General features: G+C 28.3%; 4 protein-coding genes and 1 non-coding gene across 6 annotated transcripts; 2 read left to right on the top strand and 3 right to left on the bottom strand.

Moving 5' to 3' along the window:
- The first annotated feature begins 1,317 nt into the window (after positions 1–1,317).
- On the top strand, positions 1,318–6,622 carry LOC101510461 (uncharacterized). 2 transcript variants are annotated; one of them, XM_004495694.4, is made up of 12 exons: positions 1,318–1,975; positions 2,110–2,150; positions 2,234–2,340; positions 2,704–2,787; positions 3,919–3,998; positions 4,338–4,389; positions 4,641–4,730; positions 4,986–5,054; positions 5,166–5,267; positions 5,892–5,960; positions 6,055–6,111; positions 6,307–6,622. In XM_004495694.4, exons 1-12 carry the CDS (start codon positions 1,893–1,895, stop codon positions 6,400–6,402), a joined length of 930 nt encoding a protein of 309 aa, XP_004495751.1. In that variant the 5' UTR covers positions 1,318–1,892; the 3' UTR covers positions 6,403–6,622. The 2 variants fall into 2 exon arrangements, 1 of the variants encoding a protein (XP_004495751.1); XR_003472496.2 differs by lacking the exon at positions 6,307–6,622 and adding an exon at positions 5,342–5,452 and having other exon boundaries at positions 1,768–1,975; positions 6,055–6,117.
- A 1,720-nt stretch (positions 6,623–8,342) lies between these two features.
- On the bottom strand, positions 8,343–9,995 carry LOC101511220 (phosphoglycerate mutase-like protein AT74). Its single transcript, XM_004495697.4, has 2 exons — positions 9,421–9,995; positions 8,343–9,175 (listed from the first exon to the last, which is right to left on the bottom strand). The coding sequence occupies exons 1-2, from the start codon at positions 9,854–9,856 to the stop codon at positions 8,742–8,744; spliced, it is 870 nt and encodes a 289-aa protein (XP_004495754.1). The 5' UTR covers positions 9,857–9,995; the 3' UTR covers positions 8,343–8,741.
- Positions 9,996–11,747: 1,752 nt separating this feature from the next.
- On the bottom strand, positions 11,748–12,810 carry LOC105851870 (uncharacterized). The gene is made up of 3 exons (XM_012714454.3): positions 12,753–12,810; positions 12,592–12,670; positions 11,748–12,451 (listed from the first exon to the last, which is right to left on the bottom strand). Exons 1-3 carry the CDS (start codon positions 12,774–12,776, stop codon positions 11,823–11,825), a joined length of 732 nt encoding a protein of 243 aa, XP_012569908.3. The 5' UTR covers positions 12,777–12,810; the 3' UTR covers positions 11,748–11,822.
- A 2,974-nt stretch (positions 12,811–15,784) lies between these two features.
- Positions 15,785–15,866, top strand: TRNAS-UGA (transfer RNA serine (anticodon UGA)). The gene has a single exon. It is a non-coding gene; the product is annotated as a tRNA-Ser (tRNA).
- A 1,319-nt stretch (positions 15,867–17,185) lies between these two features.
- On the bottom strand, positions 17,186–18,422 carry LOC101511536 (uncharacterized). Its single transcript, XM_004495698.4, has one exon. It carries the CDS (start codon positions 18,227–18,229, stop codon positions 17,480–17,482), a length of 750 nt encoding a protein of 249 aa, XP_004495755.1. The 5' UTR covers positions 18,230–18,422; the 3' UTR covers positions 17,186–17,479.
- Positions 18,423–25,115: the final 6,693 nt, after the last annotated feature.

Raw genomic sequence — 25,115 nt, 5'->3', positions numbered from 1 at the left:
TTTATTTATTTATTTATTTATTTATTTATTTATTTATTTATTTATTTATTTATTTATTTATTTATTTATTTATTTATTTATTTATTTATTTATTTATTTATTTATTTATTTATTTATTTATTTATTTATTTATTTATTTATTTATTTATTTATTTATTTATTTATTTATTTATTTATTTATTTATTTATTTATTTATTTATTTATTTATTTATTTATTTATTTATTTATTTATTTATTTATTTATTTATTTATTTATTTATTTATTATTATTATTATTATTATTATTATTATTATTATTATGTGATCTATGTCTCTTTAGAAGACATATTAAGATGGCTACAATACAACACAAGCCTTTTAATATGATTTTTTATTTATTTATTTGGAATTCTTCAGCCATGTGCCAATGGTCCAGTAGCAAAAATTGCCAATTACAAAACAAAAATAGATTCATGTATTGTTAATAGGTTCATTTGAAGCGAAAACAGACAAGCATATATTACAAATAAATAAGTAGCTGTTTCAGGGACTCAGAATTTGACAATAGCAAATTCAGTATCTGTTTCTGCCTAGTGGTTAGCCAGTTGTATGTTTTCTTGTTCCAAAAGCTAACGGTAAAAATGAATTAGCTATGTCTACTTATACCATGTATCCCAAATACTAGAGGATCAAGGACATATACTCTTCCTTAATGTTTGTCGGTATTGTTCGGAGAAACAACTGCTTTCCTGCATGCTCTGCAATGGCTAGCTCAATGCCACCTAGGAATAGTTAGTATTCATATGGATAGTAAAAATATGGTACAATTTATTCTGGCAAACCACAATTTTAGTCTCTAAAAGTATAGAACGCAATTATTTTTGTCACTAACCCAATAAAAAATTTAAATTATTTCTTAAATTATTAAAATATCAGTCAGTTTAGTCCATAACATTATAACGATCATGAATTATTTTGACCGAGAATTGTATCTCTCATGACTTTTATGATAGTAAGTTATATCTTTAAAGACAATTGTAATGATTTGAGAAGTAATTTGTATTTTTTATGAGTTAGAGATCAAAATGACAATGTCATATAATTTTAAAAACTAAAATGGTGATTTGCCCAAAGTTATTCACTTGAGGAAATCCAATATTACGGAGATAAGTGTCATATTGAAGATGGTTAACGAATTATGAAGTGAGGTTTGTTAGGAGACAAGGGAATCAGATTGTTCACTAGTTACCATGAGCCTTCGTGTTCAAGAGAGCCAAATTGCTCACTATATACCTCGAATATATGTGTTCAGAATTACACCTCAAGTTTATTATCATTCTCCTTGTTGGACTTGTATCGCTTCTTTGATTATTAATAAAATGCAATGATCCTTTTTCTCTAAAAAAAAAGTTAAATTCTATAAATAAATAAATAGTCAAAATTCCAAATAAAAATATTGGAGTAGAGCACTAATTTGGATCATAAAATTATAAGTGTTAATTAATTTAAAAAATCAAATTACAAAATATCAAATTATTTCTGTAGTCCAAAAATTCCCTAAATATAGTCGAATTAAATGGTGGCTTACTCATTGATGAAATACAGTTTGAAAGTATAATTTTAAAAAGAAAATCTTGGGGTGAGATGTATTAAAAAATAGTTATGCAAATAGTAACTTCTTGTAGAATTGTACAACTGGTCGGGCCCAACCTGAATAATAAACGGGCCTACAGTTTCACAGGCCCAGTAAATTCCACATTCATTTCAAGGCTTAAATGTTAAACCCTGGAAAACCAGAAACCTGCAATTGTTACTTCCGTGTTATAAACTTGAATCAATCAATTAATCAATCTTCTTTCATCCCTAATCAGTTAGGTGCAGCAACTGTAATGTTTATGCATCAAAGTTGAATATGATGATGTCTTTGAAACGCTTACAATTAGTTCGAACACTCTATCGTTCATCTCAGATTCGAGAAGATTCTTCATCGTATCTGTGAGTAACAACACTACCTTACTCGTTTTCTCACAATATAAAATCGAATTTCATACTTTTTTCAGGTTGAAATGAATTGCCTTATGCAAATTTTCTCTTACTGTGATTGCGCTGTGCTGAACTTTGAATTTCAGGCTTGGTAGCTGTAGGAGCTATTCAAATGCTTTATCAAATGGTAATCTCTTTCAATATAGATTCTTTTATTTGGCTGCGAATGTGAATTGGCCTTCAATCTTACTGTGATTTGTGCTTGATCAGGTTCTCACGGTAGTTTTAAGAGCTTCCATCCTCATTTGTTTAAAAGCAACGATGGATTTTCATTTTCCTTGGATAGTGTTAAAACTTTGACACTTCGATCTACAATGGTAAATCATGTTATTGAAAAATATAAATTTACAATAAGCACTTGTGAGTTTGTTTGGGAGAGTTTATAGAAACCATTTATGATGCCCATAAACCGTTTTCAGCTAATTTTCATAAACTTTTCAGGATGGCTTATGATAATAGCTTATAGCTTATATAAAAACGGTTTAACTTTACCATGTATTATAAAAATAGAGTATACATAAACGCTTATGTTATAAGTGTTTGTTATAAGCTATTAAATAAGTTGTTTATCCATTCAATGCCCGTCCGTGTTGTTTTACGATTCAATACTGTGATTTTTAGCTTTTGGGGATTTAGGTTTGGCTTTCTGATTTTTGTGTTTGTTGAAATGTCTTTCTTAGGCTGCCGAGTTGTCCATTATCATGAACCATAGAAGGATGGAAACTACTATAGCCAAAGCCCCCTCTGCACAAGCGCGCCTTGTGGTAGACTCTCTTAAAATTTCTTCTCTTTGTTTTATAATAATAATGATCAAGGTGTTTTCGATTTCGATTATTCTTCTTTGGCTATAGTATACTATCTACAGTATACCCAATGTGTACTTTTTGTATTTGATTAATAAAATTTACAGGATGATCTTAGTAGTTATGGTTTGGGGAGACGGTAATGGCGATGCTGTGATGTTTTCAGTTGAATTTTTACTACATCTCCTTATCCCTCACTCGTACCATTCTTGTTGTACTCCATATTCTATACTCTCTCCATCCCAAAAGCCAAAATAACTGTCGTATTTGACCATTTCACACATATTAAGAAAAAATGATGAATGAAAGAAAGAGAGTGGTAATTTTACTAAATTATCTTTTATTAATCATTTGTATGTTCTATTTATCATAAATGCAAAGTGTAGAATAATAAATTGGGAGTGATGCACTTAATATTAATTAGAGGGTACTATTGGAAAAAATTAATTAAAATTGTATTGGAAACTAAAAGTGATAGTCTTTTTGGAGCAATTTATGTTTGCAAATGTGATAGTTATTGTAGGACAGAGGGAGTACCATTTATTTTATTATATTTGAATTGAATTGAATTACTAGATTTAATATCTCATGTTTCCTTTCTGTTCAAAATTGTCAATTGAAGTGAAAGGTTTATTCAAACAACAAGGAGTTTTTTCTACTCTTCAACTAGAGGAAGAGTGGAACCTAAGATACACAATTCATGTCTACAATTAAGGAATAAAAAAGTGTTTTTTATCATTCAAATACTCTGAAACTTTTTTAAAATATTTATAGCATACTAGCATTTTAAATCGAAGACCACATGAAAAGCTTCTGTGTTTTTAAATGCATGATAAAGTGGAAATGCTAGATGTAAGTACATGTACCATATATGTCTGTTGTGCTTTAAAACATTCTTCCAGAGAGTTAAGGATTTACATAGACAAAAGTAATGCTCTTTACTTGCTTTGTCATTATAAAATATAAATTATAATTTTGTAATAGTCTTTAAAAGATAAAACAAATAAAATCAATCTAGGTAGCTGCCTGTGATATTTTTATTTACTGAACAGGTATTAGTATTCATGCTTTATTGACATATTATTGCTGCAGGGAACACAAATAGCCATGCCAAGTCCTGGATTTATCTATGAACCGTACAAACCTCGTGAGAAAATCCCATTTTGGCAAAGGTTAGGTGCCAATGGTTCTGTACCTCCATGTATTTTAGCTTCTTATCTTTATTATACTTTCCTTCCTCTAAGCAGCCTAAAAAAGTTAATGCCATATATTGTTATGTATGATTCTTTTCCCTAAAATTTAAGTTGGCATATCTTTTTGTGGCATTTATTTAACATAAAGAAATTTCTTTGATGTTGCATCTACATAGAATTATTTACATCTTTTTAAGGTATTTTCTTTCACCAATTTGATGTGTCTTCAACACTTGTATTATAGCATTACTGGATATAGACTATTATGATTATGCATCCTGGTCTTTTCTATAATTTCTATGGTATTTGATGTATCAGGTGGTTCACTAGAAGTGGTTGGAGAAGAACGAAAAACGACATAATTATAGAGGTAATGATGCTTATAACTTATGTTACTTTCTGTTTGCATTGTCTCCCTATTTTGGAACCTAACTATTTCTATGTAATAATTTATATCTTGGAGAATTGTAGCATATTGTTTCCTTAAATAATCTTATTTTATTATTGAAAATAAAATTAAAGTCATGTAGAAAGTACTGAATCAGGACAATAACAATGGCCCTTTCCTCTATGGTCGTTATCAGATGCCTTAATCAAATTTTGGTTTTTGCTCTGCTACAGCTCAAAAGTGCTTATGCCATTGCAAAGTTGAGAAAGACAGGATATTCAAAGAATCAGTTCTACAAAGAGGCTCTCAATATGTACAAGGAGGTATATAACTGTTATATTTTGTAGTCTCTACTCTCTACCAAGCTTTATTTTTTATGACTCATTCGGCCAACAAGCAACAACTAAAGAGGATATTCTGTAGTCTGTAAAAGTAATGTAAATTTGTTGTAGTAAATAAAAAATTAGTCGTGAATTTTTAAATAATTTTAATTTTAAAATCATCGAACTTATTTGCAGCATAGATAGTTAGTGAACATAGTTTTATTCAACGCTAAAATTTATTCTCCTTTTCTGCAGATAAACACACTTATAGCTAATGGTGACAAAAAGTTATTAAGGAAAGCAGTTACTGAGAAGATGTTTTCTGTATGCTTCAGATCCTTTTTATTTTATTTTATTTAATGTTTTATTTTAGCTAAGATACAGCTATGTACACTTTTCATCAATAATTTCCAGCGAGTTTTGTTTAATTTACAGACACTTAAGAATGAAATTAAACAAAGAGAAACTGCATGGAGCGGGGTTTATTGGGAAATGGTTGAGCCTGTTGTTATGATAAGAACTCTGCGTGCTCGTATGGTTAGTATTCTTCTTTACTTTACTGTGTTTTATATTATATTTTGGTCTAGCTGATGTGGCTACTCTAAATGTAGCAAGAATATGAAATAAGGGAAAAAGCACTTGCTGTTTCTACATTGGCTCAACTTGCTAACCTTGGGCATTGTCAAAACCCGGTCTGATCGGATTCAGTATTATTAGCTTTGGTAGGGCCATGGGATCTATTTTAAGATAATTTTACCAATAAAAACTTTGAAATTAATCCCTTAGGTTACTTGTGAGTATTCTAATGTTCTCTTGCCATCTTCCCTGTTTATGTCTCATAGGCACTATGAGCGAAAAACTTACTTTGAAATTTTTTTTTCCATAGTTTCTGCTGCACAAAGCCTTTCTGGGATTAAACATTTTAATAAATTTGTGATTCTATGTAATGTGTATTTTGTTGCTTGACTCATGATGACAATTTTATATATATGAATTGAATAGATCTTGTTAGTATGCATGTCTTCTTAACCTGTTTGGGCTTATGCAAAAGAGCATATTATGTCTGATGCTGAATAGTACCTACACACACACACCCGCATTACATATTTTGAATCTTTTTATATATTATGATTTTCATGGACATTTCTTTGTCGTTTACAGATTGGTGTTGACCGCAAAGACCTCAGTAAAGTATTTTATCAACTCACTCTTGAGATTTTGGCTAAACAAGTATGCTTTACACATTAAAATTTCCACCTGTGGTTTCATGAGTACTGGGACTTCAAAAACTTAGGACAGTGAATTGATGTTATATTACTTGCAGAAATTTGAAGCATATGACTCAAAAGGTTCTGTTGTTGCTGGAGATAAAAACAAGGAGGTAATTTTAGTTAATTTCTTTACTTTCATCCTTGTAGTGTTTCTGGATATTCATTCTCTTATTTATCCTGCAAATTAGCACAGAGTGCATTAGACTATCTAGGCAAAGATAATCAGTTTACATTTTTTACCGCCAATGTGAATTGTTTTCTCAAGCTTACTATTTATTTAATTGTTGGTCTCCTATGTTTTCCAGGTTCTTGTCCGTGATATATGGGTATTTGAGAAGTCTACGTTTCACCCTGGAGCACACTGGCGTCTTTGTGGACGGATATCTCCAAAAGCATCGTAGCTACCTTCATGAAAGAAGAGACCAAAGTTTATGAGAGTTATATCTGTTCATATTGTAACTTATTACTGTTGAGCTGATTTGCCACAGTAACCTTTTACTTGGTTCCTTTAAAGGCAAATTCATCTTAGAAGAGTTTTGTTTTAGGAATAAAATCAAAGATGGTGTAAACCTATCCAAATTTTATTCTTTGAATTCATTTGGAGATTTTCCCCCTTCTTTATTCTCCTTACAAGTCTCTTTTATTCGTGCAAACTAATATCGATCAAAAGAAAACCTTGTGGGAAAGGTATTTGCTAACATCAGCATAATAATAGAAATAGAAAGCGTGGAAGAATGGGCAAAGTGATGCTATTCTCCCAAAGAAGTTAATAATAATTCCGTAATAACTTGACAACCTTGCTAATAATTTGGAAGGATTCACTCAAACAAGCTTAAATTTTTTTGTAATTGAATTAGTGCTTATTAATTGCATTGCTAAAGTGTATTTTTGCCATATTTTAAACACAAGTATGAGAGATACAATAATTAGCGATGCCTTCTTATATGCTTGCTTTCTACTGTCAGTTATTCAACAGCAACTTCATAAAGGCTGAAGACTTCGTGGTTAACATCCGTTCCAAGGAAAGCAAAGGATATCTTCAAAAGATTTTTTAATATCTATTTCCTAATTTAGACAACTACATTCTTACCACGCTGTGCTGTGGGATTAATCTATATTTTTTTCCACCATACCCGTTAAACAACACACAACTCCCTTTTTCACATCTTTATCTCTGGATAAAATTTTAGCAGATGGACCAAAGAGAAATCCATCTTCAAAATATGGGCATCTGCTACAAGCTCTACCATTTTATTACTAAAACTCTGGCGTCGCAAGTGTTGAAGACAGTGACTTTAGGGTGTTCTACGCATTACAGTTCAACCTCAACTGCACCAAGGGGTTCAGAGACACCATATGAAGATGGTAATGATAAGGAGTTCTCTCATACACAAGGTCTCTTATGTGACTCTATTTATTCTCCTGCACAGCAGGCTCAACATAAGGATACTCCATGCAAGAACATCGATGAGAAAGTCAGAGAAAATACGACAACTTTGCCGACGACACCCTTACCAAAAAGAATATCTCTAAGAAAAGTGGTAAGCATAAATGACAATGTGGAAGAGATTCTACCGGGTAAAAAGAACAAGAGGAGGATCAAGTCCTTCCAAAAATCAAGTTCCCTGGATCAAGAAGAAGAACCAGAGCCTCTGCGATCAATTCTGAAAGTAGGTTCCGATCTCAAGGACTAATCCAATTCCATTTGTTGATTATATATTTCGATCGTAACAATACTAGCAGTAATAATATATGTTATGAAACAGCAGAGTAGCTGTTATGAATGTGGTGTGTATAGCCTTACAATCTCTTCATGCATTGGGAATTCCATAACTACAAGTAGCTTCTTTCTTTGTGTTAATGTTTAAAGGGTCTTGCTAACATAAGTAGTATTCTCAAAGTAGAATTTTTTGTTGAAAACAAATAATTTTTAAACTTTTCAATGAGTTGAATACATAAATGTCAACGTAAAATTTCACATATAATACTATAAAATTTTATAGTCTTTGCGACATAACTCAACATCTGAAAGAGACGTGTTTCAATAATATTCGTAAATATAGATAAATACAATTATGGTGAAGACTTTGATATACCGATATTCAATTGATTATAATATTAAATATTCAATCATTTAATGTTATGTAATTTTTTATATTTAGTTATTTTATATTAAATTTAAATTTTGAATTATAATCTCCTCATTTGGTATGAATTTTCTAGTGCGAAAAGTTACAAAACATTTTTTTTGAATAAAAAATGTTACGAAACATTTTATAATTAATCAGTTAATTTATAATAATAATACATGAGAAGTCTGTCAAAAAAACCACATGAGAAGTAATTTAAACGTGTGAAAATAATTGAATATCACCATAGTTTTGTGCCTTTTATGAATGCACAGACTTTTTCAGAAACAGTGTCGATACCATACACAATTTGTGCATGCTATAGTACAAAGTCCAACATCACTTTCATCCCATAAACTTTGCACAAGGTTTGTTTCTTTTAAACTAAATTTTATCTTATGAAAGAAATAATCCGTAAACTATTATTATTACACAGACTAATGAATACTCAGTATACCTACAATCAATCCAAAGTTATCTATAAAAACCTCCAAATTCTCAAATTCTTCTTAATTTATAATAAAAATCTTCTTAATCTCTAATAAAATTTATTCTTTTCAGTTTTCATCGTGAAAAAAAAAATAACTATGCACTTTTACTGAAAGAGTTAGTTACTTATCAGTTTCCCTTTCATCTTCTTCGTTTGGGATAACTTCATCATCAGTTTCATCATCAGATTGAGCAAAACTATCAAAAAAACCGTCAAGATACCAAGGACATTGATCATTCCAAGCACCTTTAGGTGCAGTAGCACGCCATTTCTGATCAGCAATCATATCAGGAGACAATCCCCATTCCAACATCTCTTCCTCCGTATGATAAACCGCCAAACTGTACTCTCCACCACTCCCTTGCTGTATAACACGAAACTCGCAGTTTCCGAAATTGTTTAGGTGCTCAAATTGTTCAACCGTCCACTTGAACCACTTCATCATGAAAATTCGCGATGTTAATCCGTGAGATACGATCACTAGATTCAGATCGTTTGAAGGATCGTTGTGAAGTCGATTCAAATCTATGTCTCTCCATAGAGATTCGAAAAAACCTAAAAATTCAAATTCAAATTATGTAAAATCAAATCGAATGCTTCATTGTTGCACTTCATGTATCGCGATTATAATAATTCAAATTGAAATCGAGTAAAATCAAATCGAATGATTCGTATATGAAATGCACGAGTCACGATTAGCATTATCCGAATTCAGATCAAGTAAAATCGAATTGAATGATTCGTCGATGAAATGCACGTGTCCGATACGAATTTAAGAAGGAGAAGGAGGAAATAGTTACCGGAAATGCGATCGAAGACATCGGCGGCGGATTCACCTTCAGGAAATCGATAAAAGAATCTACCGAAACGTTCACGAGTTTCCTTGATGATTTTCATACGCTCTTGAACTTGGAAGTTACCGAAGTCTTGTTCTCGGACACGCGACTCTTCTCTCACGCCGATCAAGCGCTTTTTCGAGAAGGATCTACCAACCTCGCGGAGAGTGGATCTGGCACGGGCGTAAGGAGAGACGTAGAAGTAGAGACGCCAGTCAGGAGAGCAGCCTTGGCCGGCAACGACGCGGCGGAGTTCGGCGCCGGCATGGCGGGCTTGGGCGATGCCTTGTGGTGTCAACTGAATGCTGTGATCAGGTGTGGTTGTATATGCTGACGTGTCAAGGTTTCCTTGAGACTCGCCGTGACGCATTAGTATTATCCTCTTTGGAAGCACACCCATGATCTACACAACAAGCTTTCTTTTTCCTTTTTTTTTTTTCTTTCCTTTCTTTGTGTTGTTACTTGTTTTCAATTTACTAATTGCTAAAACCATCTCCTCTCTCCGTGTATGAGAAAACATTTTGAGAATCGCTTTTCTGGTCAAGTAGCGGTAGCTGTAATGTGTAAACGTGCACGATTATTTGATTCCATTTTTGAATAGTTAACGGTCAATTTTTTTTTTTCTTTTCCTTTGACTATATTATATTATATTATTAATATGTTGTTTGTCAAAGTTCAAATCGCTGCCTACCCTTCCAGAATTGAATTGTTTGTGTTTATCAAACTTCTAAGCAGGAAAGTCAAGAGTCCATTTTTCTACAGTTTTAATTTTTAAACTTCAAACGAATTGGAGTGTGTTACAACCTGTTATAATTGAACAGAGCCATAAGACCAAAAAAAAAAAGAATTGAACAAAGCTTTCACACCAAGAAACACATTTTTTAAGAAATTTTTGTAACCCAAATTTAGGTTATTAGATAATATAAGAGAGATTGGAAAACTATTTAACATGTGTTACGTGACTATAATTTTAGTATAAGAAAAACTGAAGTTTATATATATTATAATGAAAGAGAAGAAAATTAATTATCATTTTATTTATTAATGAACTTAATTAATTTTGTTATTACTTTAGTAATTAATTATTAAATTTAAACAAATTAGTTGCATTTAAATATTGATGTAGTTATTATTTTATTTGAATTAATAATACTTAAAAAAAAAAAAATCATCCCACATACGGTTAAAACAAAAGAACAAAAAAGAAAAACAATGTAATAGTTAGGGATGGGAATAGGCTAGGCCGTCCGACAGGGGTCTATGGCCTGGCCTACTTATGGCCTGGCCTGGCCTATTTAATAAAAAGACCAGGCTCAGGCTATTTTTAAAGTCTATTTATTTAAATAGGTCAGGCTCAGGCTTATAAAGAAGCCTATTAGGCCTGACAGGCCGGCCTATATATATTTAATTATTTATTAATGTTATTTTTTATTATTATATTAATAATATTATTTCCTATTTTAAATTTTATCAATTAGACAATCACTCAGTAGTCATTCCATATTCGATAGCCATTCCATATTTGGTAGTCGTTCCATATTCGGTAGCCATTCAATTAGTCAATAACTCAGTAGTCCTTCCATATTTGTTTGAGAGGTAATAATTGGTACATTTGTTTCAAAAAAAAATCTATTCTTTGAAACCAAGAATTATGTTTTAGGGTTTAAAGGATGTTTGTTTCAGATTTTTTAAAAATTATTTTGTTAGAAAAATTATTTTTTGTTTAATATATATAGATATATACATTGATATTGGTACGTGGAGAGCATTTAAATATTTTAATATGAATAAGGCTTTTAAATAGGCTTCCAGGCCAGGCCAGGCTTTTAAAAAGGCCAGGTCAGGCCGAAAAAAAAGCCTATGATAGGCCGTAGGTCAGGCTTAGGCCTAAATAATTAATCGTAGGCCAGGCTCAGGCCTTGCAAAGCCTGGCCTGGCCTGGCCTATTCCCACCCCTAGTAATAGTGATGTTCTCTTATCTTCGTTGTCTAGAATATATAAAAAATAATGTGGATCCCACGTTGTTTTCTTCTATCGCCTTGGATTCTCTCATCTTCCAATCAGAAGAAAGGCATATTTCTCTCATATTTCTTTCCGCCGATCTTCCTCTCTCGTTTCTTTTTCTCGTGTTCCATTAACACCCTAATTAATATATATTGATTATTATGGAAATTATGTACACTAAAAATGTGAAAAATATATAGTTGTATATCCTAGAAGTAGGCTAATACCATTAGCAAATGAATCAATGTAACATATATAATTGGATAATGTAAAATATAAAAGTTAGTATCCATAAAATTTATTAAAAGTAAACCATAGTAATACAAAAAAGTTGTAACAACTAGTTTTGACATATAATTAATCTAAATGTACATAGTGTAGCGATAATTGTCTGCATAACTATTGTAGTGGATCATGGGATTATATCTTGGCAGCCTTGAGCCATAAGTGGGCCATGTAGGCTGACCATGTCCATGGTAACCATAGAGAGGCCTTGATATTGGATACATTGATGGTGGTCTTGCATATGCCATATGTTGAGGTTGGTGCCAAGGCATTGTTGGATGATGGTTATCATATCCTGAGAATTGTTGTTGGTAATTGGACCCTGACATTGGTTGATGATATCCAGTAACCGATGGTTGAGGTTGTGGTACATGTTGATGTTGATGTTGATTATCAAAACCAAACATGTTATGATGGTCATGTTTTGTCTTGCTCCTTTCATGGTGATGGTGATGTGTCTTATGTTTATGATCATCATATCGAACGGTTTCAGACACATCCTCGTTGTCACTACTCTCATGACAACATTGAGAATGATGGTTTTGTTTGTGATGGGAACTAACTTTTTCTTTGGCTCTTTTGTCAAAAGAACAAAGTTGTACTTTTTTACCCATCTTTTGAAGAAGTTTGATTAGTATCATGGGATTTACATTACCAACGACTATTACCTTCCCTTGATTTGGATCAATGGAAATAGATTTCACTCCTGTTTATAAGTTTTACAGTTTAATGAAATAAATAAAATATTTATTAGAAAAAAAAAAACTAAACCATCATGAAATCAGCCACTACATAAATAGCCTAAGAGGACTAATAAAAAAAAAATTAGAAGAACACCAAACATACCTTTCAGTTGTTTCAACATGTTGGTTACATCCGCGGGACAACTCTTTGTGCACCCCAAATCAACTTTCAAAGTAGAAACCTAATTGAATAAAAGGTGTGAAAATAATCAATAATAAAGATGAAACTTTGTATGAACATGTAAAGTGATAAAACTTGCTTACCGGAAATTTAACATTGTCCTCCATTAGTTAGTCTTTTAGGTGATGAGGAACAAGAAATCTATAAATAGTAAGATGGACTTATAAGCATAATAATAGGAAATAATTATATTTATTTTATTGCTACACTTTTCTATAACTCTTTTTTTAAGAAAACTCTCCAATAATTCTTCTTTCTTAAAAAATAGAACTATTTGATTTTCACTAGATAGAACTATAATTTAAAAAAAAAATCTAATTTAAGTACTCTTATTTTTTCTTTTGCTTATTTTCTATGTAAAATGATTGTACCCAGAATTAATAAAATATAATATTTTTAATTTGTATGCACAACATTGTAAAATACATATGTTGTTGAGATAAAAAGATCCCTCTCGTGATAAATGAATTTGTCACTCATAATTTATTTAATTAGGAAAAATATTGAAAAAAAAAAACCTTAAGGTGATTGGGGGTGAATAGAGAGAGCATACCACTTTATGACATTATTTTGAAAAAAAATGTTATCTAATTAATTGTGCAAAACTTTATTAATTTCTTAAATATTAATTTCCTCTTTATTGAAAAAATAATATTTACAAAATTATTATTTCTGCACATGATAGCGATTGTTATTTTTTATTTGAATTTTGCATGATGAAATAAAAGAAAGTTTGACCTATTCATTATTTTTAAGTTTGTAAAATTGCAAATCTTTGCAGAATCGAAACTTTTCAAACAAAAATAAAATAATTATTAGTTTTTTTACAACATAAATGATTTTAGGTGATAGGCTGCTCTTTAATAATTAGCAAAAAAAAATATTTCTAAAGGAAAAACAGACGGACAGTTATGATTCGTAAAGAAAGTGAACATTATTGAAATGCTCGTATAAAGAAAAAAAGAAACTAGTTCAATATTAGAAAAACTTTTAATTGACACATAAACACCCTGACATCTTGAAAGAAAAAGAAATAAAGATAATACTTAAATAAATAAAAGTGATATATTGATAATGAAATAGAATTAGAGAGATAAAAAAAAAGATATTGAATGGAGATATAAAAATAATTATTATATGTGTGTGATAACAATATTAGAAAATTAATTAAAGCATAATTGTTTTTGACTAGTTAAAGCATACATGGTACTAGTACATTAACACACACACATGAAGTCTTTTCCTATTGTTAGAATAAACATAACTCAACTAATTAAAACAACGAAACCGCCGGTAGAGAGAAGAAAATTAAGACAACTATTGATAAACAAATGGAAAATATTTATTAAAAAAAATGGAAAATTAAAAAAAATAAAAAATAACAAATATATATATGGAGGAAAGAAACGAAAATTACCTCACTGCAGTGAACGATGAAAAAAAAAACTTGACGGTGATCTCTTTTGAATTTTGTTGTTTCACTTAGTTTTTCATTCTTTTCTATCTGTATATTGTCAGTTGAATTAGGGTTCTAAGGTAGAACCACTAATTTTTTGAAAAAACTATTTTCACGAATTCCTTTCTCGATTTTCTCTGTTAGATATTTATAGAGTTTCCATGATACCTGTGAATGTGGAAGGCAAAGAAAAAGAGACAAAAAATTAATTGTGAAAATCAATCAAGCATTAAGTTAATTGACAATACATAATCTATTTCCTTATTTTAGATCCAATTAAGTCTAAGCAGAGTGGAGTACACATTTAGAGGGTCTAAAATGAATAATATATATAGTAATATCTTTTTGATAAAAAAAGAAATAATACAATGTTTATAAAAATGATAATAAAAAATAAATTTTCTTGGATTTAAATTTGAAGCTGAGTCAAGACATGGATATATAGCTCTTATCTTAAAGAATTAAGCTATGTAAATATTTATAATTAAATTGAATTTTTTTAGCCTAAAAATTTGGAAGCTTGAATTGCCTGGTGTTTTAATTCTTTTATTTTTATGTAAACAAACACGAGCTTGCTGCTCGGAGCGGCAGATCCAATCAATTTTTTCTCTTTTTTGGGTTTGGTTTGCAACAATATTGTGATTTGGGCTTTTTACTGGCACAAAGTTGAAATAAATTAAAAGTTTGATAAAATGAGCTCAAAAATTATTATTTCTTAGTAAAGTTAAGCAAAACATAGTAGCTAGGTCCCACTTCTATGGAGTTGAGTATTAATGATTCAACGATAGTTTGTCTCAAGTTTTGAATTGAATTGGGGATTGGGGAATTGTTGTTAATAATGGCTGTGATTGCTTGTTATTTTGTTATATTTTAGATTGAATATATTTTAATGCATTCAATTTTTTTGAACTTTTACAGACATATTTGATTTTTAATTTATAATCTATTATTAATTATTATACTAATTTTACTATCATTCAATTATATATGGTGAGGTATTTTAAAAAAAATAAAATTATATGCCCAATGATAATCAACAAAAATAAGAAAAATGTGAGAAGTTTTGTCGCCTAAGTTTAACTACATTATATTCTTTCAAAAATAAAAGTTTAACTACATTATTATTATTAAATTAAAGGCTTAATTGCAGTTTTGGTCCCTCTATTTTAGCTGAATCGCGAAACTAGTCCCCCAATTTTGTTTCTCCTCAGTTTTGGTCCCCCAAACAGAATTTTAGTCCAAAATTTGATGAAATTTCATCTTTTTTGCATTTATTTAAGTCACATCATGCCTCAATATCTTATTTGCAACAATTGTACCTGAAATCTATGATCATAAATGGTGTAGTACAGATTTAAAAAATGAAATTTCATCAAGTTTTGGACCAAAATTCTGTTTGGGGACTAAAACTGGAGAGAAACAAAATGGGGGGACTACTTTCGCAATTCAGCTAAAATAGGGGGACCAAAACTGCAATTAAGCCTAAATTAAATAAGTGATGGTTTGAAGTTTTATAGGTGCCACCTAGACACATTTATAGAGGTTTTGAATTGAAAGTAGGCTATATTGTATATTATTTTCAAAAATGGGTTTAGAAATTAGTTGTTCGTATTCCATTATTTTGTTTAAATTGGTATTAATTAACTGAACCCCCAACAAGTCGATATGTCCGAGTGGTTAAGGAGACAGACTTGAAATCTGTTGGGCTTCGCCCGCGCAGGTTCGAACCCTGCTGTCGACGTTTTTTTTTCATAACCCATTTTCAATTAATTTTATTTTGGTTTTTTACTTAAAAAATGATATTCTTTGATTTAACTTGTAAAATACATTAATGTAAAACAATAATATAGTATAAAAATACAACATATTTATAAATATGACAAAATTTAATTGTTCGGATTACTTATACTTCTATATTTGTAACATTGAAGATACCAAAATTATTAATTAAATATTTTTTTCCGTTTTAGTGCAATGTTCATTTTAGTTCATATTTAGCTTTGATCGATAAAAATTTGGAAGAGGCTGTTGAAAAATTACGAATTCCCCACAAATGACAATTGTTATTGATCAATAAGAAATGTTAAGTAAATTAATGGATTATTTATATAGTTTCCATAGTTTGAACTATAAATCTTCATTTGTCAAAAAATTAAAAACAACGGTTTAATAGTACTCTTTTGGTGCACCCTCAACTTTTTCGATGACATTCTTTTTGACAATTCAATAAAATATTTTTAATAATGTGTTCAATTGCTTTAATGTATTTTTATTTACAATAACGATATATATGTACACTCTAAATTTTTATACACTTATTCAATACTTTATTTTATCTTTATATTTCTCTTAAAAAATGAAATTTTAGATTGCCTTTAAAAAATTGTGAAAAAGTTACCTACAACCAATCAAAATGAGCCATATCTATTAATCTATCATCTTTTATTGAGAACTTTAGGTTTGATATAGTTAGTGGAGTACATATTTATCAAAAATAAAAGAAAAGTGTTTACTGTACATTCATAAAAGTATATCATGCATTTTATATTAATTGAATATGTGATAGGAAGAGAAATATAAATGTAAAATGAGGTGTTTTGAATATGTATATGAAAATACGAGGTACTTGTATGATTAATGTATCCTTAGGAATGGCGTAGGTCTTGATCGATTTTGAGCTTGCTCAGTTTTAAAGGCAGAATTAAGGACAATAGTATTGCACGAGAGGTACCTTAACTATTAATGAAAAGGGTTTTACAAGGGTAATGAATCACTCGTTTCATTCAAGATTACCTATATTGGATGATCTTCTACTCATCCACATTTCAGAATTGTTGTTGGTATTAAGACTTAAAAGTCTTATAGATCAAAATGGGAATTTATAATCTATTTTCCACGTAATGCTAGAAACCAATAAGGCATAGATGACAAAATTGTTAAAGCTGATAATGTAGAGGCAACTTCTACATTAATCATAGCATTTCTTGATATACTGAAAATGAAATTCCAAAACTGAAAATTTAGTTAAATACACTATGAAGATAAATAATGGAAGATGAATGAACAATCACAACATTTCTTTTATTGGATTTTGATGCGTTACAAACAAAAAAAGAAATAACAGTGTTGCTATACTACTTTTTTGTAGCAAGGAGATCGCATGACAAGACAACACTCGGGTTCAACAACATTGAACCTCTATCATCTAGTGTTCTATTTTGACAAAAATGGGAAAGTGTTGTGTCTCAAGAACACCAACATTAAGGAGGCAAAATCAATAACATATTGTAGTGAGCAAATAGAAGTTTTAACTTCCATAATAATTGAAATTGAAAGTTAAAACAAATCAAACACTTAAGCAATACTAACTCCATACATGAGTAGATTGTTATGGCTTCCATGAATATGATTCACCAATTGGTGGTGGTGACACCTTCTTCTATACCTTTCATTATTCTGATTATTACACTCCCTAACCCTATCATCTTCCTCATACTCATATCTACTATCTTCAACCATTTCCTCTTCTGATTCTGATTCTGATTCAGATTCAGATTCAGATTCTACTACTGTACTTTCTTCCTCTTTCACAAATTCTTCTTCTTCACACTCCTCTTGTAAATAATCTAAATCGTCTTCGATGTATTGATCTCGAACGATATACAATCTCAACCGTCCATTTTGTCGATTAGCGACCATAATTTCCGGCCTCCTTAGTTTCACTTTATAGAGTTGTAATCTTCCGTCCTTCCTCGTCGGTAACAGAACAAAACTCCGTTGACCGTTACCGTCTAACGAAGAAAGCGGCGGCGGAAATGAATTACTATATACATCTCCCTCCGCCGGCTTCGTCCTCCAACAATATTCATTATGATCATCTACTTGCATCTCATGGAGCGTCGTCATCGGCGGTGGTGGGAGAGGGATTACAGGCTTTTTGATGGATGAAATGGAATGATGAAGGTTATGATTGTTGTTGTCGGTTGCATTGGAAGGGGTGAGAAGAGTGAAGAAAAAGTGAAGGTGTTTCTTGAGATTGAAAGCATGAAGAAGAAAAGAGAGAGAAATAGAGAGAATGATCTGAAAACAAAGAGAGAAAATCATGATTGATTACATCACATGTATATATAGAAATGGATGTGTTGAATTTGATTGATTGAGAAGACAGATGATATGGAGGGGGTGCGGGGGGGAGATGAGGGTATTAATAATATCCTCAGCCCCCGAAGATAGAGAAAGAGAGGTGTTAATATGGTAACGACAATGATCAAAAATGAAAACGGTGAAGAGCAAGATAACATTGATTCAAACAGAATAATAATCATCATTCTCACCCTAAAATTTTTCATCAAAAAAACAAACAAAATAATATAATTACTATTATTATTATTTATTGTTTTTTCAAAAAAAATTAATAATAATAATAATAATAATAATAATAATAATAATAAAAAATAAAAAAAAGAAGAAGGTAGGGTGAAAAATTGGAATGAAAAGTTGAAGCATGAGGTGTATAGTTAGTGATTAGGAGTAAGAGAAGGGTGCCGGGTCCAACTGAGATGGCCTATGAACCCGCTCAAAGACTATCCTCATCCTCACTTTTTATAGTCACCTTTGTGGTTGTGTTTTTACAAATATTGTCACAAATTTTAAACTAACTAATGAATAACATCATAATTTAGTTCAGTGCTTTTAGGTTGAAATTAATCAAAATTAAGATATCTATTTTAAAAATTTAAAATTTCTTTTTTAACAGTAAATTTTTATATTATTAAAATAATTACATAAATTCTTTTTAATGACATGAGTATATAAACAACAATATAAAAAATAATAGGAAAATGGTTAAAAAAATATATTTAAATACGAAACATATTTAAGATAAATGTTAATAATTTTATTCATATATTTGTGGTTGATTTTAAATAAATTCATACTCAAAACAACCGTGATTAAGTTTATTTGATTTTTATTTAGTTTCAACTAAAACATAAGAAAAAAAATAAAATCAATTTAATTGATTTTGAATAATTTTTTTAGTTTATCTTTTATCATTGATTTGATTTTCATATTTCTAGATGAAACTTAAAGACATATACAGTTAGAATTTAAATTGAAAGATATATTGTATGTTCTAACAAAGCTATCAGCAAGTGATCTTAAGAGGAGCAGAGTTATAGAATTTTGAGGTGTAAACTTTCTAATCTACACATATAAGTGATGCATTTTTTAATCGAGGGTAAAGGTCAACACTTTGAATGTACAAACACTCTAAATAAAATTGAAAAATCAAATTATCCATTTCTTCAATGTGGTGGTAAGTTATGATTAGTTTTCAGTATTTTACACCATCAATATGGTCTTTATTCTCCTTTTAATTTATGTTTACTGTTTTCAATTTTCTAGTTAATTCTTTCTGCCCAATTTTACAAAATTATCTAGATACCCCCCACATTTTATATAAACTACCTATTTTACCGTTTTGTTATTATTATTTTTAAAATAATTGATTCTACCCACTAAATTCAATTTGGATTTTAGAAAATTTTAAAAAAAAAATTCAAAATACATGTGTTTAAAAAAATTTGAACTTTGTATACTGAAAATTATTTTTCAAGTTTTTCGATACACAAATGTATTTTAGAAAATCAAATTTTATATATTAATTTAAAAAAAATCGAATACACAAATATGTTTTAGAAATTTTGTTAGGGTTTAAGATTTTCTAAAACATAAATGTTTTTTTTTTAAAGTTTTTTGCTACATAAATGTCTTTAAAAAAATTACTTTTTTTTCAGTTTTCTGAAATATAAATAAGTTTTCAAAAAATTTGAAAAATATTTTTTTAAATTTGAATTATATCTTCCGAAACATAAATATATAAAATAAAATAAAAATTGACTTAAAAAAAAAAAGTAAAACTGGATTGTTATTAAAATGTAAAGTAGGAGTATAAATGTAGGTGTATTTAGTAAAAAAATTAATTATCTATTTGCTTTGTTTGCAAAGAGATATCTAAAGAATATAAAGTGAATATTCTCGGGGTTTCAGTCATCTCTATCCAAAATTACACACATAGGCATGCTTCCATTTTCGTACCAGTTTGACTGCAGTTATCGGTCTCTTGTTGTAGTATTCTGAATTATATAATTAAAATCGAATAGTTAAAATTTTAACTTAAAAATAATTATAATCCGATCATAAATTTTAGAATGTCCGGTTTATTTATTTTTTAAATAACATTATAAAAGATCCGGTAACAGTTTCAATTACAATTAATTTATTTTAAGAAATATTTTATAATTTTTTTAATTTAAAAGAAATTAAAATAAGCTACCATTCTTTTCTCCTCTAAAATTCAGCTTTCAGACATACCATGCATCATGAAATTCAGATTCTCTAATTTTAAATAACTACGATCATTCGTGTAAGTCCATTCTTCGTTTATCCAAAACATAAAAAAGAATGATAATGTTAAAACACAAAGTTGTATTTGTTATTATAATTGTTATTATTTTATTTAAATATCCATTTGTTCATATTAAAAAAATTCATCATTAGAAAACAACATAAATACAAATTATCTAAAAATTAAAAGGATTAATCTGATGAAGTGTTATTTTTTATCATGGAAATAGTTTCTCATTTTATTTTTTTCACGAAAATAGTCATCTATTTTATTTATTTTTCCTAATTTTGGTCTATAAACAAAATTTTAATCTAAAATTTGATGAAGTGTTATTTTGTAATGATGTGTCAAAAAACACTAGAAGGTTCCATTGAATTAATTACATTTTTATTATTATTCCAAATTTATAAAAACACATTTCCTATTTTATTTAATTATTTAATTTAATTTCCTATATTATTACACATTTCCTAATTTAGAAACCCTAATCTTAATTTCATTCCTCCTCCTCCTCCGCCTCATCTGAACCACCAATATCATTCATGTCTCATTACATCTAACCTACCCTCGTCATCTACATAAAGGTGATTCACCTCATGAATGTAAATCCATTTGCTCTTATTTAAGTCACATTATTTCTCAATATTTTGTGGTGCAACAACTGTACAAGAGATTTATGATCATAATTTATAGTCAAAAGTAAATAAGCATTCTCAATAAGACACGATTCATGACAGGAATTGAAAGATGCATATGACAGTAACTTGTTCAAAATCGGATAGATTTTACTCTCACACTCAATTTTTGTGTTTACCCTCAAAGTGATATTCGATCAACACAATCCACTGATTGTGGTTCAATTCTTCTTCTTCTATTTTTTGTTCTTTGTGTGTTTTTGAGAAACAATATAGAAGAACACGATGAATAAGAAATTAAAAGGAGGAGTGAAGAAACAACATGAATCGTGAGGAAGGGAAGAAACAATATGAATCGTGAAACAATATGAATTATACATATATATGCACACACGTTGGATGTCATATATTAACTTTTAATTTTTCATTAATTCAATATATCAAATAAAATTTAACATAAACATTATATAAAATATCCTTTAGTCTTTGGCCCAATATATGTTGAAATAAACCCTTCTATTGTGACTTTGTTAACTAAATCTAATCTAGTATGATTTGTATTTAACAAAAAAATTAATTCATCCCAAAATATTTACTTTCATGTTCGTTTTATGTATTGGAAGTTGTGAAATAATATCCAAAAATATACATTATTTGAAGAAAGAAGCAAATAGTTTGGATGAATTATTGTGTTGTAAATGTGCATTTGTGGTACAGAGAGCTAATTTATTTGTTTATTAAAAAAAAATTGTGATAATATGATTTATTTAATATGGGTACAATATATCAAATTTTAAATATGCCTATTATTCCTTTTTGAATAATATATTTTTAATACAATCGAAAGTAAAGGAAGAAGATGAACAAATTGTATCTTTTTAGGTTTAATTGATAATATTGTTTTCCATTATAGGTAGATTACAATCACAATCCAATATTAAAGTCAATGACAGTTGAGAGATTGTATTCATAAACTCATGAAGTTTTTACATCTTGATTCTTTTTAAGGAAATATAAAAACAAAATCACACTTTTAATGTCAATTTTGTGTTTTTTTTTTCAATAGGTCTATTTTATTTTATTTAGATTGCTCTCAATAACATATTAAATGATTTTATATTTGTGTAAGCTTTTATATATATGATTTATATAATATAAATTTTCAATTCAAATTAAAAATATTAGATTTTTTTTATAAAATTAAGACAAATAGAGATAATTGATAGAGATCAAAGAAATTTTACTATTTCATACATACAAAAAAATAAATGGTGAGATAAAATGAAATAGTTATATCAATTACATATTTATAAATATCATATATAGTTTAAATTAATATAACTAATTCATATTTAATTAAAAATAAATAACATAAGAAGAGTTATAAAAATAGATAGATATAATTAGAGAACCAATATGATGCACCGAGTCAAAACAAAAACAATACTAAAATTTAAATAGTAAATAAAATATCAAATTTGAAAAAAAATCTTAAATAGACCATGCATTACGTCTTTTATCCTTGTACATGATCATTATTAAAATACACATTCCAGATTTTGAACGACTAATTTGCTTTACTTCATGTGTCTTCTCCATAAATCTGATATGATTGATATCAAGTGTCACCTTGAATAAAAGAGACTTGTTTATTAGTTTATCATATAATTCAATTCAATTGTTATTTTATTAACTTTTGAAGTGTCATCGACATGTGAATGTTAGCAAACAAAATCACAAAGAAATATAAAAGTAGTTAACATATTTAAGTTTTAATATTTACAATTCCATTGTAAATAATCATATCATCACATAATTTCTATAAGAAATGTTTTATTACATTGTTCAATATATAAAAAATTGTTGTGTTTGGTTCCTCAATATAATAATATGGAATATATGCTACAAAAACAAAAACTCTAATTTTATTATTCATCTATACCATTTAAAAAAAACAAAAACGAAAGAATGTTGTGGTTGACGTCTCTTACTTACAATTTTTATTCCAAATACTTATACTAAAAAGAACATCATATTTTGAAGACATTGTGAGTATCATTTTTTTTTTATTTGCTTACACTCTTAGTTGCAAAATTAGATTTAAAATATACTTTAAAATTTATTTATATAGATACAATTACAAGACTTCTATAAAAAACTAAAAAGTGCAACCACAACATATGAATATTCGATTTCCATTGTATAACAAAATATGTGACGAATAATATTGCCTCTAGTTTGAAATATATATGGTGTAAAATTATCTTTTTAGAAGTCTAACATATTCGATTTTTTCTTAATTTAATCGAATTGTAATGTTTCAATATTTATACAACAGCGCTTGTCAACTCTATCAATTTGATTTAGTAGAATCTCTAAAGTTTTGTTGTGCTTGTGCTTGTTCTTGTTCACTTGGTAATAAATCTGGTTATTTCCTAATGTATTGTAAATGATTTAATGAGAATTAATTGTTTGATTGAAAATTATTTATATATTCGATTTTTATTTATTTATTTCAGATTTTTGTAATTAATTTAGTGAGATAACATTGAATATATATATATATATATATATATATATATATATAATTGTTTAGATAGCAGAATCACTGAGAGGCTGCCACGTTAAAGGAATTATGCCGGAAATTTGTACTAAATAGTCTTAGTATAGATTGTTGGTAATTGCTTATCCAAAAATAATTGTTACACCTTTAATTTTTTCTATTAGAGACAATTGATGTATAATGTGATTAATAAAAATTGATATATTTAATTCATAAAATAGTTATTTTTATAAAAGATAATTGTGTTATAGTTTAATCAACAAAAACTGGTGTATTTAATTCATATTTACATCAATTTTTGGTGATGAAGTTATAACTCAACATGGTCTTCCTTAAAATTTAGGTGTTTTTGGTGAATCAAGAAAATTGTGACTCTGTTAAATTTATTTTCAAAGCTTTTAAAGTTATTTAAATATTATCCTATTTGCATTTGTTGTTGCGATATTATTAATATTTCATTTATAATCAAGGTTATTAAAAACATTAAGTATGTTTGTTTATGATTTAAAAAAATATTTTTTATAGTATTTTATCTTTTTGTTATAATATTTTTTTTTTAAAATAAAGTTTTAAAATAAAGTTTCAAATGAAAAATTGGTTTAAATAGTTTATCTTAAAATATTTTATTTATTTTCTACAATTTTTTTTTATAATTAAATTTTAAAAAATAATTAAAACGAAAAGCTAATTTGAAAAGTTTTTCGTATAAATTATTTTTAAAGTATACTTTTTTTATTAAAAAAAAAAGTGACTTTTATCATATTAAAATTTATAAAATAAATATCTAAGTTATTGAACGTCGAAATTATATTTTTTAATAAATAACAATTGAGTATAAAATAGTTTCTTTTATTTTAAAGTAAGTTATTATAAAAATCATTTAAAAAAAGTATAAAGTTAAATTCATTTTTAAAAATCTTAAACAAACGAATTTCAATTATCAATTGAAATTAACTCATAGTTATTTAATCTATCATATGACACAGTAGATTAAAAATAAAATTTTAACAATTGTAATTTGAAAAAAATTATTTCGATATTTGCAACAATAATAGGAATGACTAATAATATTTCATAAGATATGCATACATTAGAAAGATTATTAAATATCTTTAAATATCTCAATGATATATAGTTTGATTGATTTTTATTCAACTGTTAAAATTTCTCTAACTTTTAATTCTTTAAATAATATTTCACCATCAAAATTAAAAGAATTATCATATTTTTGACAAATTTCAAGATGTTTACAACTTGTTTTAAAGTGGATATTAGATTATCTATATTTTTTTTATATATCTAATCATAAATTTTTCTACCTTTATAATCAGTTGAACCTTTCAACACTAAGAATATCGTAATTTGTGAGTGTTAATATATATA

This window comes from Cicer arietinum, chromosome 4 (genome assembly GCF_000331145.2).
Source record: "Cicer arietinum cultivar CDC Frontier isolate Library 1 chromosome 4, Cicar.CDCFrontier_v2.0, whole genome shotgun sequence".
Taxonomy (NCBI): Eukaryota; Viridiplantae; Streptophyta; class Magnoliopsida; order Fabales; family Fabaceae; genus Cicer; species Cicer arietinum.
This window is presented reverse-complemented; position numbering and strand designations above follow the sequence as displayed.

Excerpts from the sequence above, each read along its gene's own strand:
- LOC101510461 (XM_004495694.4), top strand. The coding sequence starts at position 1,893 with ATGATGATGTCTTTGAAACGCTTACAATTAGTTCGAACACTCTATCGT. Across the intron at positions 1,976-2,109 it reads GAAGATTCTTCATCGTATCT|GCTTGGTAGCTGTAGGAGCT; the intron begins GTGAGTAACAAC and ends TTTGAATTTCAG. Across the intron at positions 5,268-5,891 it reads GAACTCTGCGTGCTCGTATG|ATTGGTGTTGACCGCAAAGA; the intron begins GTTAGTATTCTT and ends TGTCGTTTACAG.
- LOC101511220 (XM_004495697.4), bottom strand. The coding sequence starts at position 9,856 with ATGGGTGTGCTTCCAAAGAGGATAATACTAATGCGTCACGGCGAGTCT. Across the intron at positions 9,176-9,420 it reads TGTCTTCGATCGCATTTCCG|GTTTTTTCGAATCTCTATGG; the intron begins GTAACTATTTCC and ends TTGAATTTTTAG.
- LOC105851870 (XM_012714454.3), bottom strand. The coding sequence starts at position 12,776 with ATGGAGGACAATGTTAAATTTCCG. Across the intron at positions 12,671-12,752 it reads AGGACAATGTTAAATTTCCG|GTTTCTACTTTGAAAGTTGA; the intron begins GTAAGCAAGTTT and ends TTATTCAATTAG. Across the intron at positions 12,452-12,591 it reads CATGTTGAAACAACTGAAAG|GAGTGAAATCTATTTCCATT; the intron begins GTATGTTTGGTG and ends ACTTATAAACAG.
- LOC101511536 (XM_004495698.4), bottom strand. The coding sequence starts at position 18,229 with ATGATTTTCTCTCTTTGTTTTCAGATCATTCTCTCTATTTCTCTCTCT.